Raw genomic sequence first — 13,839 nt, forward strand, 5'->3', positions numbered from 1 at the left:
AAAAGTACCGTGGCTGTAGAATCATGCAATGGTTGTACACATACATGAAGCCACAATCAAGTAGATCGAGGCGATACGACTTTTGTATCTTAGTAGTCTAGCCGAAATTCATTTATACATACGCCAACATACCTCTTATACACTCTTTTACTTTGTAATACAAGGGTCCCGCATTACCATCAATAACAATATCACCGCTATCATCGCTTTCTAATGATCCATAAGCAACTTTGCGTATCGCCAAAGCATTATTAACGACCAAGGTACCTTCACCCTTGAACTCGACATTCAAATTAAGCGACGTCAATTTATTTTTCAAGTCGGGTAATCTAATGTTACCAATAGCTAATTTAGGGGCATTTGCAATCACCATCAACAATTTCGGATCATTGGTCTTGTCAAGGATGTTGTTATTTCTTTGTTTAATTAATGCTTCATCAGATTCAATTGGCTTTAGTGAAAATTGAGTATTTGAATTGATAAAATCTTGCAATGTTTTCTGCTTCTTTTGCAATGGCTCCTCCGATGATGGTTGTTCATTAATCAACTCCAATTCACCATACATCTTTGCAACTTTGTAGTTATCACCGACTGATTGCCATTTCAAAGTTGATACTAATGCGTCGTCCAAATTGATTTCAAAATTTCGTAATCCAATAACACCGTTTTCAGAGTCAACTCCAATCTTGATGGCCTTGTCATATTTAGCAACAAACACATTTAGCTTTCCACTAGAGTAGGGCGATATGGAGGTAGATAGACCATCACGAATAGCCGTCAACGACAAATATCTCGACGAGTTAACCATTTGCTTCTTCGTATTTTCTATTGCTTGTTCATTTTGTTGTTGTTCGAAAAATCTCTCAACTTGCTCAAGTCCTCGTTGATCACTTACTCTTTCATCAGGCAAAAGAATCAAATTGTATGGTTTCAATGCTTGCACAATGATACCCAAGGATCGCAAATCTACCAACCCCGATAAGTCCACGAAAGCTAAACCGCATCTTACTCTCAATTGTGTACTCGCCGACGTTCTCTGTCCTGACTGAACCCTTTTCAACGGCTTATACAAAGTGTCCAAGTATTTCTGCAATAGCTGCTGATTGACTTGCTCTTGTGGCGTCAACTTATTCGCCTGTTGACTTTTCTTCTTTTCATTCTTGTCATTCTTATTCCATTTCTGTTTCTTTTCGTCGAATTTCTTTTTACCTTCCATAATGATCTTGTTGTGAGACACCAAATCGGTTCTTTCGAAATCTTTTGCATTTATAACTTGACCATAATCGTCAAACGCTGCTTTTGGTGGGAAATAGGGAAACATGGCTTGACGTGGTTTCAATTTGTGTGTTATCTTGATATCAATTGGCAAGTGGTTTTCCATATTGTGCTTTATGTTATCCATGACAAATGCTTCATGCTGTATCAATTCATCAACTTCTTTGGTTGATGGTATGCGAGTCCTCTCCTTTTTCACCTTCGCATCGAACATCTCCCCAACTTTCTTATCGGCCTCCTCTTCTTCATCTTCGTCATCGTCGGACGAGTCCTCAACATCCAAAACATCAGTACTCAATAAATTCTGTCGCTTTTGGTCCCGTACTTTTGCCATCAATTTTTCTTTCCTTTTTTGGGTAATTTTGTTCACAAACGTAATGGACTCGCGACCTTCAACCTCTTCTTCTTGCAACCAACTATCCAAATTGATAATTTTCTCTAACGGAACAGGCGTACCGTCAACAACTTTACCCGTCCTTTCCCTAGATAATTTGACCCATTCTTGGTACAAGTCACCACTTAACCCTGAACCTTCTGCTTCTACATTTGCGGATGATGGCTTCTCAGTCAAGATAACAGTTGTTCTTTCATCATTACATAGATACAGAAACACTTTACTTGAAAGGTCACCGTTTTTCAAATCTAAACCAGCACAGAAAATAATCTTGGCTCCTGGAGTTTGCGTTAACTCCGATGGGTCCAAAAGCAAATCAACTTTACTAGGATTAAAAGGTAGTAGACTATTGTTTCCACCATCAGTGTTCCAAGTTTTGTTAAAATCCAGCGACATCCAATCCATCAAGCTTGACGCATAGCTTAAAACTTTGGTCCCAGAGTATGATATAAAATAAACTGGAATTGGCGCTCCTTTTAAATGCTCATCAACCAAATGGAAAACCTCCAAGAACCTACCAGATATTGATGTTGGTATTATAGCCGAGCCTCCATTGGCCAAAGTAGCATCCACCAACTGCAAAAACTTTTCACAACGTTTTTTATGCGACATTGCTGATCCCAAGTCTGTAGCCGTAATAAAAGCAGTTGGTCGAAGAAGCGACACATGTGGATTACCCAGGGTGGAGTTGATAAAGTTTGCACCGTTCAAAAATGCATCCTTCGAGTGATTCCAACTAGGTGCATAAACAATACGATCAATCCTCTTCACGAATAACCAAAACGTCCCCCCTAGAGAATGGCCAGAATTGTACGGAGTCATGGTTATTTTTCGATCGCAAATTGTCACATTTTGCTGATATTTTACAATGGTAAACTTGTCAAACCAATTATCAATTTCATCCAACTCTATAAGATTCGACAACAATGGCCCAAGAATACCTTGAGATCTGTAATATTCCACTGTCGAAATTCTTCCCAATTGATTAACTGGCAATGTTGAATAAACCGGCATATTGGACATGATATTTGGAAATGTTATACAAAGTAGAATATACCCACTTATAAACTCATCTGTCGAATGGGAAATGATAATTGCATCTGTTTGTTGTAAATGTGATTCCATGAATTGTGCCGCTTTGGCATCAACTCCATTCCATGAAGGGTCTGCAAGTACTCGCAGTTCATTGTCAAATGTAAGAAGTGACGCCTTGAAGGCATGATCACCCTCACTTGGGGTTAGTAACGAGAATGTGAACATAAAGTACACCAGATCCCCTGTTTTACCGAATATGAAATTAATTGGAAAATAATCAAAGTTGAAAGAAAGAGAAGAAGAATAAAATAACGACAACTTAAAGTGTCGGAGAAAAATACATAGGTGTCGCAGAACAGGAAAACCTGACAAACAAATATGTCGAATGCCGCATAAGTAGAATGTAAAGAAAAAATTAAGTCGAACAACAGGGTAATAAATATAAAAAGATTAAAGAAGAACACTGTAACATCAGTAGCTTTTTAAGATACTAAATCCTTTTTACATATATAGAGAATCTGTATTTAAATTTGTTTACGAAAATTAACCTACATTTTAACCTCTTTCAACCACTACACCACAATTTCTAGTTCCAATTTCTCCAAAGTTCGTGAGAATCCTGCAATATATAATGAGACACGCCGAAGGGAGTAGAGTAAACAAAACAGCATCAAAGCTTGGGTCATGTGCGCATAGATCACGTGTAATAATACAAAAGTATCAGTGACAACAACGATAATTACAATACTAGCCTTTTGTAGTATAGCACCTATAAAGTCCGCAAGCTAGTGTTATCAAGCTGAAGGATAAATGAACAAGCGATATCATAGTATGGTACAGGGAAAAGGAAAATGTGGTGAGCCAAAACCCAACTAGACTAATGGTATCTCAGGAGTAGTTGGTTGTTTTCCTCATGACGGTTGTGCAATCCTAACTCCCTCTGGCACATGAGATTGCATCTTGGTTGCGAAAAGGGAAGATAGAAAAAAGAGAATCAAAAACCGAAAATTTCTGAAACATTGTGTTATATTATAAAAGAAGAAGAAAACAACGATTTATATAAATAGCATGAACAAAATCAACATCAAGAAGCTGGGTTGCGATTCAAGTTGATACTATTTCTAGTATGATAGGATAATAAGGTTTCAGCTTGTGTTAGTCCAGGTACTGCATGGGAAGTGCTTATCCTCTCCAACGAGTTCCTTGCGGTATTGTACTCACCCGTCTGGATCATTTGCTGTCTCAATTCATCAATTGAAATTGGCTTGTGGAACTGACTATTGATGGTGTTTTTTCTAAGCCTTTGTGAATTTTTTCTTGACCTTGACCCAGTGAGAGTAGTCTTGCGCTTGATAGACTTGAGGGTTCGTTCCAATTTATTCTCATGATCAAATTTGTCCTCTTCGTATTCCTTTTCCATCTTGTCAAACAATTCTGGATCCTGTTTGATAATTTCTGTGAGTAACCTGTGCCTCTCAACATCTTCAGCATCGGTTGGATCGTATCCCTCGGGGTAATTATCGTATTTACCTTGACGCACTTGCTCCCTAATGATGTCAACATCTGTCGGTTTAAAGTTTGTGCGCAAAAAATCAAGTGTGAACCTAGGCAATAAGCATGCAATCACTGCTACAAAGAAACAGCACCAAACACCCAAAGTTCCCAAAGTTTGAGCACCAGCTCGATAAAACTCCCCTGAATAATTTTTGTTCACACTCCAAACACCGGTCCAAAAGAAGACGAGAAGAATTGATATGATATCAATCAACAATGAAAGCCAATCCCATCGATATTGGCGCAACAACACGTAAAGATCGCACGCAGTCACCGAGATACATGCAGCAACAATTCCGACATAAAATCTATGATCAATGGTCATGCCTTGCGGGTTCTGGAATGCCTTGTAAAACAACAAGTAAGGGAAAAAAAACGAAATAACCGATTGATATAATCCGTCAACCATGTACATCACAAACTTGTATTGCGACCAGTCCTGACTTAGAATACCATTAATGTACAATTGCGGTACCAACAATGAAACTGTATCGGACACATCTTGATCCAACACTCCCAAAACAATGACCGGGAGTGAAGTAAATGCCAAGTTGTAAAACATAAGATAGGTATATTCATAAAGATACGACCCATCGTAGTTGTTATAGATTCCGTACCAAAAAAATGTAAACGAAAAGACAACATTCTTATAAAAGAAACACGGAACCATTTCAGCTAATCTCTTGTACGACCAACGTCCATGCACTAGTAACAACCGAGTCAAGTACCTAAACTGACCGATAGCATAATCCGATGAATTGGCCGCTTGACGACCTTCTTCACCAGCAATTCCAACTCCAACATTTGCCGTCTGAATCATGGCAACGTCATTAGCTCCATCACCTATTGCCAATGTCATGACCTTCAAACGATTCTTGACTATTCTAACCACCTCTGCCTTTTGAGCAGGCGACACACGACAACACATGACAGATTTACATTGCTTTCCGAGCAAAAGAAACTTGTCTTTGAGCAACTTCATATCAATATCTGCATTGGCATCCAAATCTTGAAAAATTAACCCCAAAGCTGCTCCATCGATGATCAAGGCAAATTTAGAGCTAGGTGGTGAGTGGTCTTTTCGTGCTTCCGTGATCAAAGTCTCTACCGCTTCAGGACTTGCCGTATCAATCTGAAAATTTTCTGACAAATGTTTCGAAATTAACTCGTCGATATATTCAACGTTCGTGGGGTTATTTTCATCTGGTCGTACAACCAACAATTTCATATTATTTTCCAACAAGTCACATGAGAACCCAATGTTGATGGCAGTTTCAATTCTGTCTCCAGTAAGAACCCACAACTTTATACCCGCTTGTCCCAAAATAGCAATTGAGTCTGGTACACCCAGTTGCAATCTATCTTCAATGGCGGTTCCTCCTAACAATATCAAATCCCTCTCAATAGCATCATTCAACTCATCAATCAAAACATCTCTGTTATCCTCGATGGATACAATAGCTTCATGGTATCTTTGTGCCCAACTTTCGTAATGTTTTGGATCAAGTGTTCTAGATGCAATACACAAAGTTCGTAAACCTTCGTTTGCATAGTCTTCAAGATACAAAGCAGTTTTACTCACTACTTCATGCGAGTTCTTTTCAGAATCTAACCTCTGAAATATCACACTATCGGCTCCTTTGGTATACAATATAATTCCCCCATTTGGTGCCTTGACAATACACGACATTCTTTTCCTTGCCGACGTAAATGGAATGATGTTGAGCATCTGGTATTCCTCATCTTTACCATAAACCAGTAGTATCAATGATTGTCTCAATTTTGTCTTGAAGACAATACCCAAATCTTTTGCAACTGAAACAAGGGCTGCTTCATCGGGAGATTCTGCTTTGAAATCACGTAGCTCAGGATCATCTTTATTCTGCTCAGTTACCACAGTATGGCACAAAGCCAAAGCAAACATAAATTTCTCATTGGCAATTCGTTGCGGATCATCCGGCTTGGCCATTAAAGTGTCCTCCACATACTTGTTAGAAACGAAAGCGATATTGTCAGCCCGGAGCTGGTCATTGTTTGAATACTTGTATAAATTGTCCAACATGAGCTGCTTATCGTCGGCTATTCTCTGCTTCCACTTGGCAGCCTCTTCAACAACATCTAACCCACGCCTCTTGTCCAATCCTTGCTTTGCTTCAGTATACGCCAAACCGTAGGATTTTCCATTTATGGTGCACTTTCTGAACTCCATAACATTTTGAGTCAATGTCCCGGTTTTGTCACTGAAGACGTACTCAATTTGACCCAAGTCATCGGAAATATTCCACGCTTTTGGTATACAGGGGAAATCCAACTTTGCATAGTACATTTTGACATCTGAGTGAATGAAAAATGCCTGCAAAGTTTTGATGATTTCAATGGAAATATACAATGAAATTGGCACCAAGGATTGATAAATAATTAATGCAACAAAGAATGCAATAACACCACGTGCTGCGTTTGTGGAACCATATGGATGGAAGTCAAAATAAACACGAGAGTTATCTTGGACTCTGTAAAATAGCCCGTTGACTAAACCCGAAATAAAACACAAAACAAACAACAATACGAAGTTGATGATAACAGACAAGTTGAGCTCTCGTGAAATACGAGAAATTTTTGTAGGAGTTATTCCAGCATTCAACATAATCTTAGTTTCACGACCGGTGTAAACACATAGTCCAATGATCCATTTAGTATTTCTCAAAATGCAACCTCTCAAAAGCACATTTTCCGGAGTGATCACTTCTTTTTCGTCCGGGTTGACCAAATTTCCATTAGCATCAAAGTTTTCATAATGGATGGTCCCCCTGAACGAGTATAGATCAGGATTGGGGGCATCACACTCGAGCCAGAACTTTGTATCACTCAAGTCGTCAGAGTGTTTCAAGTTGTTGTTTCCCCCACATTTTAACGCTGTTCTTGTCTTTAAGTTTGTTTCACCATCCAAATTTTTGGTCTCGACATAACAGTTCCCTTCTGGATCGGAAGTGGAGACAATGACAACATCTGCTGGTACTTCTTCATCTGCTCTGATCCTGATCATGTCTCCAACATTTACGTCTTTCCAATACCGGTTTTTAAACGAAGCTCTGTTCATATCTGGATGATGGGCATTTTCTTCTTTCAATACTGGGTTAAGCAACGAGTCCGGAAGGGCTTTTGTCGGTGGATGCCTTGACTGGGTAGATTTTCTATTCCTAGACTGTGTACTGATTCTTGGTGAATAGGCGCTGTTGCGGTGCAGGGAATGGTACGAATAATCAGACACAACCGTGCTTACCCTGTGCAATGCCAAATCTTCCTGATGAGCTTGCTCACGAATAAAGTCTTGCTTTTGACGTTTGTTACCAAAGACGTATATACAACCCTTCTTGACACCTTTAAACATTTTGATACTACCTCTTGTACATGCTTTTTTGAACCTTCTCCATGGTCCAACAAAGTCCTTTTCCACATTAGGATTTTGTACACCACATAGTAAATGTATCGGACTATTGTTCAACTCCATATCACTCACTACCCTTCGATAATCTTCGAAAGCATCTTTGGCTGCTGTGATACATACAATAACAATTAATGGAACTGCAGCCAACCCAGGCGACGGCACACCAAACACTTGGAAAGCACTTAGTATAACCAAGATTAAAAAATAGGTGTTGGCAACATTAGTAAATTGCAAAAGTAAATTTTTAGGTAAAAAAGTTATAGGTGTGTATTTTGTGGTTCTTATCTTGTTTCTTGGGTATTCAATAATCGGATGGCCCTTGTCATCTTTCATATCTGGGGGTAGATCGTAGTTGAAAAAGATTGTCCGTGGGATATTGTTGTATATTTCTTGCATATACTGCGGTCTATCCCCTAACCCACGTAAGAAAAAAAACCTCTGTATTCTATCCTTGAATGTGGGTGGACGAGTATTGAGCAAATCTTGGGCAGTTGCTCTAGTGGATTGTTTATTGTTTACACTGCCATCGTTTTGAGAGCCAGAGGACGACTCAATCTCCCTGGAATCCTTCCCTGCTTCTTCTTTCAATGAAGTGTTGGGGGAGTTATCATGAATCTCTGACATGACAAACACACACACACTACTTCAGTTATCAAGTGATACGGTAAATTGAAGGGGATATTTTGTAATATAGTGAGATCTAGGAATACAAGCCTGTCTGTTGTAATTGCTATGACCACCTTTTTCCGTCTTTTGTCAAATTCTGCGATATTTTTTCGATTGATTGTTTTTGTATTGTTTTGTTTTGTTTCATTTTGTAACCTCACTTTGTTTAATTTTTTTCTCTCTCTTACGTTTTCCATGTGCCGAATATGTGTCAGATCTCTCACCCTCGTGGCCGTAAATTTTGTAACATCAAAATAAACATACACACTGCGGAATAGCTATCAATTTACTGAGTGCTTTTCCTATGGCTTTCGGTAGAAGAGACCTTTGTTGGGTTTGAATATCTCTCATTCAATATTTGTTTTTGGAACGACTACGTATCTTTTAAAAGTTTGGTCTAATATGTCGCAAAATCTACTTCCTTTGATTACTTGTTTTTCATAAACTCAATCAGATCCAGTAGGCGTTTGGTAAGAGGTTCGAGTTACCCTACACGTGCATGCTAAAACAACTCAAGTCCTACGTTCCTTCAGTAGTTGGTGTGTATGGCAAAGGAACACTCAAAGAGAAATTGCGGGAATTAAATATTGGAGCCGACTTCAAAGAAGGCCGCAAAAAGGTGGGGAAGAGTTTCTGCTAACAGAGAGTTAATCTATCGGGTTTATGACTTCGTGTGACAGTGGAGGAGCTAGTAGATGTAGCTTGTTTGTTACTGTTGAACTAAAGTGTCAATTCAGGCACCGAAAACTTATGCAACGGCTTTAAGTTTGGCCGGTTGTTCCGATAAAATTGTTCTGTAGCCACATTTGTGTAACAAGCGATTTTTAGTTAGAGAAAAAAGTGTTAACGAGTCACGTGTAGAAATGAAAGATAGCGATGCAATGAACTGCTTCTTTACGAGTTTATTTTGCGGAACGACAAATTTAGCCAAACGCTAGCCAAACTTGTTCATTCGTCTAACCTCTCGGTATTCACACAACAGCTGCTTTGTACTGTTTTAAAAGGACACCACCCTAATATTGTACATTTCTTTACGCGCTACCATATGCATAGCAAATACGAGAAAACTTTTCAATATATGCCGTGATCTCGTACGAATGAGAGCTAGCGGGTGTTCCGACACGTCTCAGCTAATAAGCCAATATCCGGGAGGCTCTACACTGAATCAGTTTCGAGCATCAACACACATTGATACTACATGTTTTTATAAACTTGTCAGTCAGCCAACAGTCCACCCCAAATCGATTCCCCCCGAAAGGGTATAAAGAAATAGGATCAAGATCATCGCTCCTCTACATTGCAAAAAGTTCCCGAAGAAACAGAATTGCAATGATTAACGAGGCAAAAAAACAAATTGATGACTAGGCTATAAGAAACCATAGTCAAGCAAAATTGGTTCTCACTTTATGGACTGGTGACAAGACCTCATCATCCAAGTTGGATTCAGTGGCTCTTTTGAAGAGTCAAAGAGGGACGTCTACTATAGAAATGATCCTATGAAGTACGTCGACAGAGAAAAGAAAAAGAAAAGGGGAAAAAAATTGTAAAAAAAATTTGATGATTCGATGGGGTTTATATAGTGTTGCAAAAAATTGGAGGTCGTGTAAATTGGTAGATGAATTGGAGAAAATTTTTTCACTCCTTTCCTTTTATTGTTATTTTGTCAAGTTACACTACTCTATAATTTGCCAACGAAAATTCGACAAGCGTAGAGGGAGAAATTTTTCAATTGAAAACACGTTGATATAAGAAACTTTATTAAACCAATTACCGCAAACAATACACAATGTCTACCGAAGAAATCCCACAAGGTGCTGATGTCAACATCATTTCAAATAAAAACGAAAAGAAAGCCAGAGAATTGATCAAGAAATTGAACTTGAAACAAATTAAAGGTATTTCCAGAGTTACTTTTAAGCAAAAAGGTAACTTGATTTACGCAATTGACAACCCAGATGTCTACAGATCAGCTGCTGGTACTTATGTTGTTTTTGGTGAAGCCAAGGTCGACGACATGAACCAAAGAATTGCTGAAGCTCAAGCTCAACAAGCTCAACAAGAAGCTTTGTCCAATGCTGCTGGTGCTGCTCCAGATGCTTCAACTGCTACCGAAGACAAGTCACCAGAAGCTATTACTGCTGATATGGAAAAAGCAAGCTTGTCTGAAAACAAGGTTGAAGAAGTTGATGATGATGATGAAGAAGTTGATGAATCTGAGTTTGATCCAAAAGATATCGCATTGATTGTTGAACAAACCCACGTTTCTAGATCCAAGGCAGTAAAGGCGTTGAAGAACCACAATGGTGACATGGTCAATGCACTTATGGAGTTGTCTTAGTTACTCTGTATAGATTGTAAATGTACATAAGGTGAATTCATAATGTTCATGTATATTAAAAAAGCTCTACATACAACAGTGCCAAAAAAAAAAGAAAGGCAGCCTCAGTTTGATACCTGGCTCTCCTTTTTGGTATCTGAATCTATTTTGGCTTCCAGTGATGCATTAGAAGGTGTATCTGCTTTCTCAGTAAGGGCATTAGCCTTGATGTCGTCTGTAACGTTAATGGGCCCGCTTTCAATATGACCTTCACCAGCTACATCACTTGGAACTATATTCTTGTCGAAAGTTGATGCTGAATCCTCTAAGTGTTGTTCATCTGGACCTGAATTTCCAAACAACATTCCCTTCCCATTCAATGCACCACACTTCCAACACTGATACTTAACTAACAGAGGATCTTCACAATGCGGGGGTGCCAATCCATTATGTGCAAAACAATGCGAGCAAATCAAAGCGTATCGTTGCTCCACCGACTCGGAATTGTCAGACCCTACAAACAAATCTAATAGACGATCCTGAAACGTGCGTGGAGTTGCAGTAGCAGCCTTGGGTTGTTGCAGCTTTCCTGAGTTATCCTGTGTAGTTGCTGTGCCCGAATTTTCATTCTGAGAAAGTTGCTTATCGCTCAAATGCAACTCTTTCAACGCTTGAGCCCTCAAATTGTCTTGTTTTGTGGACTTCTTGTTAGCGGAGCTCTTCTGAGCAAGTGGAATTTGCTGAGGTAACTGCTTTTCACCATACTTGTTGATCAATTCATTTGTGGCATTGAAATTTGTAATCTTTTTCAACTCGTCCATTTTGGCTTTATGCTTGGCCTGCAACTTGGCCAAAAAACGATCATGCCGTCTGATGAGATAATTGAAAGCGTAATTTATGAATTTGATAACTACTATGGAAATTAATGGATAGCCAATAAGGACATATAAGTTTTGCTTTGTTTGACCCTTAATAAACTGTTGTACACGATTGGTGGCTCGGACATCATTGGGAATGGAAAAGTAACAGTACAGGAAAATGAGTATGTACCCAATTGATACGAATGCTTCTAATTTTGCATTCAACTTCCGTTTGCGTTGTGTCAACCTTGCAAGTTGCTGTTTTGTTTTGTTGATATTCCCCGTCAACTGACTAAACTCTTTTTCAAATTTATTTGGATCAAAGCCATGCTTGCTGCCAAAGATATCAAACACACCCATAATACCAAAACAAAGTGAGCGAGTGAGTGATGTTGATGGTATGTTTGCTGATTTGAAAGAACGGGAGTGAGTGATTCAAACAACGCCACGAAGTTTCATATTATTTGATATGTGACAAAAAGCAAATGTCTTAAAAATCGATGTGTCGCAAGATTTGCGTCATTGACATCTTGACGAATGTCGTTCCCACTTTTCGTCTCCAATAAATGTCGTGATGACCACGGAGACCCAATAAAATGTCGTATTATACAACGACTCACACACAAAACCGAAGCAATAATGAGTTTACTACCCATTAAGCCACTTACAAGAAACGGCGTGGTTTATCTTACCATGGGTATCCTTTCATGCTCCCCTCAGGCGCCCAAAAGCCACTTCTATTAAACACAATTGCAATATATATAGGGTCATATTATGCTAAGATTAACTCTGTATTTTCTTTTTATTAAAATTTTTGTTTTTTTTTATTTATTTTTTCTTACTCATTTTGTACAAATCCAATGATGGCCAAGTCATAACTAATCACCAACAAAGTCCTGAAAAATCACTCTTAGCATGCCATACACCATAGGTGATCGAAAATTAAAAGTTACACTTGACTTGTCCAAAGAAGATCAAATTTTGATCCTCGAAAACTCACAGGTTTTCAGATATTGCTTAAACAAAGCTGTTCTCAAGTATCTCATCAGCTTGAAAACGATTGTGCATTTATATGCCGATGTGTTGACAATATACTCAACGTTGCTAAAAAAGATTCCACAGTATGAGGATATAACTGTTATGACCAATGACTGCAAGAATAATATCCTACAGTTGGAGAACGATTTCAATGATATTTTGGGTAAGGATACTTTACAAGAATCAGATCTTGATAACAATGGTGGTAATTTCTCAATGTCAATAAACTTCCGACGAATTGAGTTGGTGCCATACGAACAGACCATTAGACCATCGGTCAATTTAATTTTGCAATCAACTTTGTCAACATTTGAGTTGATTAATAAAATTCTCCACTGCATTGAAGTATTCTTCACATCGCATAGTAATTTGAAAAAGTTATTAGTTCCGTTTCTCAAGATGGATTGTAGTCGAGTACTACGGGCAATTGAATATGGACAGAATCTATTTCAAACTTCTTTGATTGTGGATGATATACCATTTGGATTTGATTCATGGATTTGGTTACAGTTGATGAGGATTGAAGACATCACCAGCGATATTGAACGAGAGTCAGCAAAGCTCCATGCCTCGTTTTGCAAATTTGAAGGTTCATTAAGGCATTACACAGATCTATTATTAGGAAAAGCGATACTAAAACGTACCATTGAAGAGGAAGACTGCTATTTGATAAAAAGAAGAGAGGTTTGTTATCAAGCGTCAGAACACGTGGTCAGCATCCCACTTTCAGAAGAAAGAACCTCCGACGATAATCCAATGACGTCTTTTGGCAAAGCATTGACGTATATTGTGATGGTCTTGGTAGGTTTGGTTGCAATCATCCTTTATAGATTAATTAGGGTCATCACAGGTAGCTAGCCAGGTATATGGGAGCCACACGGTGAAAACATTATGGTCACATTGGTATCACACTGTCGAATAGAGTTGTTACCATGATACCCTGATCTTGTTCTACTTTAATGTATTCTCCCTCTTAAAGAATAAATTTTGCATTTGTTTACACCAAAACATCCCTCCGTTAATTCGCAGATGCTATGTTCGTCCTCATACCAAAAGCTACTTTTCACTTAGTGTTGTTGTTTCTGTGTATAGAATGGATCCAGATTCCACGCAGAAAAAATTCAAAACTTTTATTTCGTTACAAAATCTCAATTTATCAACGCTCTCTTATAAAACATCAACGATTTGGCTCATTCTAAGCATCATCAACAATTCACAACGCAAACATACAATCGCCGCTACCTCAGCTCATTAT

At 38.6% G+C, this 13,839-nt stretch overlaps 5 protein-coding genes across 5 annotated transcripts; 2 read left to right on the forward strand and 3 right to left on the reverse strand. All coding sequences in view use genetic code 12, as the record gives it.

Annotated features, from left to right (window-relative positions):
* Positions 1-112: 112 nt before the first annotated feature.
* On the reverse strand, positions 113-2,929 carry CPAR2_102690 (cleavage polyadenylation factor subunit; the record flags this gene model as incomplete). Its single annotated transcript, XM_036812292.1, has 1 exon — positions 113-2,929. One exon carries the CDS (start codon positions 2,927-2,929, stop codon positions 113-115), a length of 2,817 nt encoding a protein of 938 aa, XP_036663414.1.
* An 859-nt stretch (positions 2,930-3,788) lies between these two features.
* On the reverse strand, positions 3,789-8,327 carry CPAR2_102700 (uncharacterized protein; the record flags this gene model as incomplete). Its single annotated transcript, XM_036812293.1, has 1 exon — positions 3,789-8,327. One exon carries the CDS (start codon positions 8,325-8,327, stop codon positions 3,789-3,791), a length of 4,539 nt encoding a protein of 1,512 aa, XP_036663415.1.
* Positions 8,328-10,155: 1,828 nt separating this feature from the next.
* EGD2 (Egd2p) lies at positions 10,156-10,707 on the forward strand (the record flags this gene model as incomplete). Its single annotated transcript, XM_036812294.1, has 1 exon — positions 10,156-10,707. The coding sequence occupies one exon, from the start codon at positions 10,156-10,158 to the stop codon at positions 10,705-10,707; it is 552 nt and encodes a 183-aa protein (XP_036663416.1).
* A 104-nt stretch (positions 10,708-10,811) lies between these two features.
* CPAR2_102720 (uncharacterized protein) lies at positions 10,812-11,906 on the reverse strand (the record flags this gene model as incomplete). The annotated part of the gene is made up of 1 exon (XM_036812295.1): positions 10,812-11,906. The coding sequence occupies one exon, from the start codon at positions 11,904-11,906 to the stop codon at positions 10,812-10,814; it is 1,095 nt and encodes a 364-aa protein (XP_036663417.1).
* A 555-nt stretch (positions 11,907-12,461) lies between these two features.
* CPAR2_102730 (uncharacterized protein) lies at positions 12,462-13,442 on the forward strand (the record flags this gene model as incomplete). The annotated part of the gene is made up of 1 exon (XM_036812296.1): positions 12,462-13,442. One exon carries the CDS (start codon positions 12,462-12,464, stop codon positions 13,440-13,442), a length of 981 nt encoding a protein of 326 aa, XP_036663418.1.
* Between the last annotated feature and the right edge of the window lie 397 nt (positions 13,443-13,839).

Source organism: Candida parapsilosis, contig 005569 (genome assembly GCF_000182765.1).
Source record: "Candida parapsilosis strain CDC317 annotated contig 005569".
NCBI classification, from domain to species: Eukaryota; Fungi; Ascomycota; class Pichiomycetes; order Serinales; family Debaryomycetaceae; genus Lodderomyces; species Lodderomyces parapsilosis.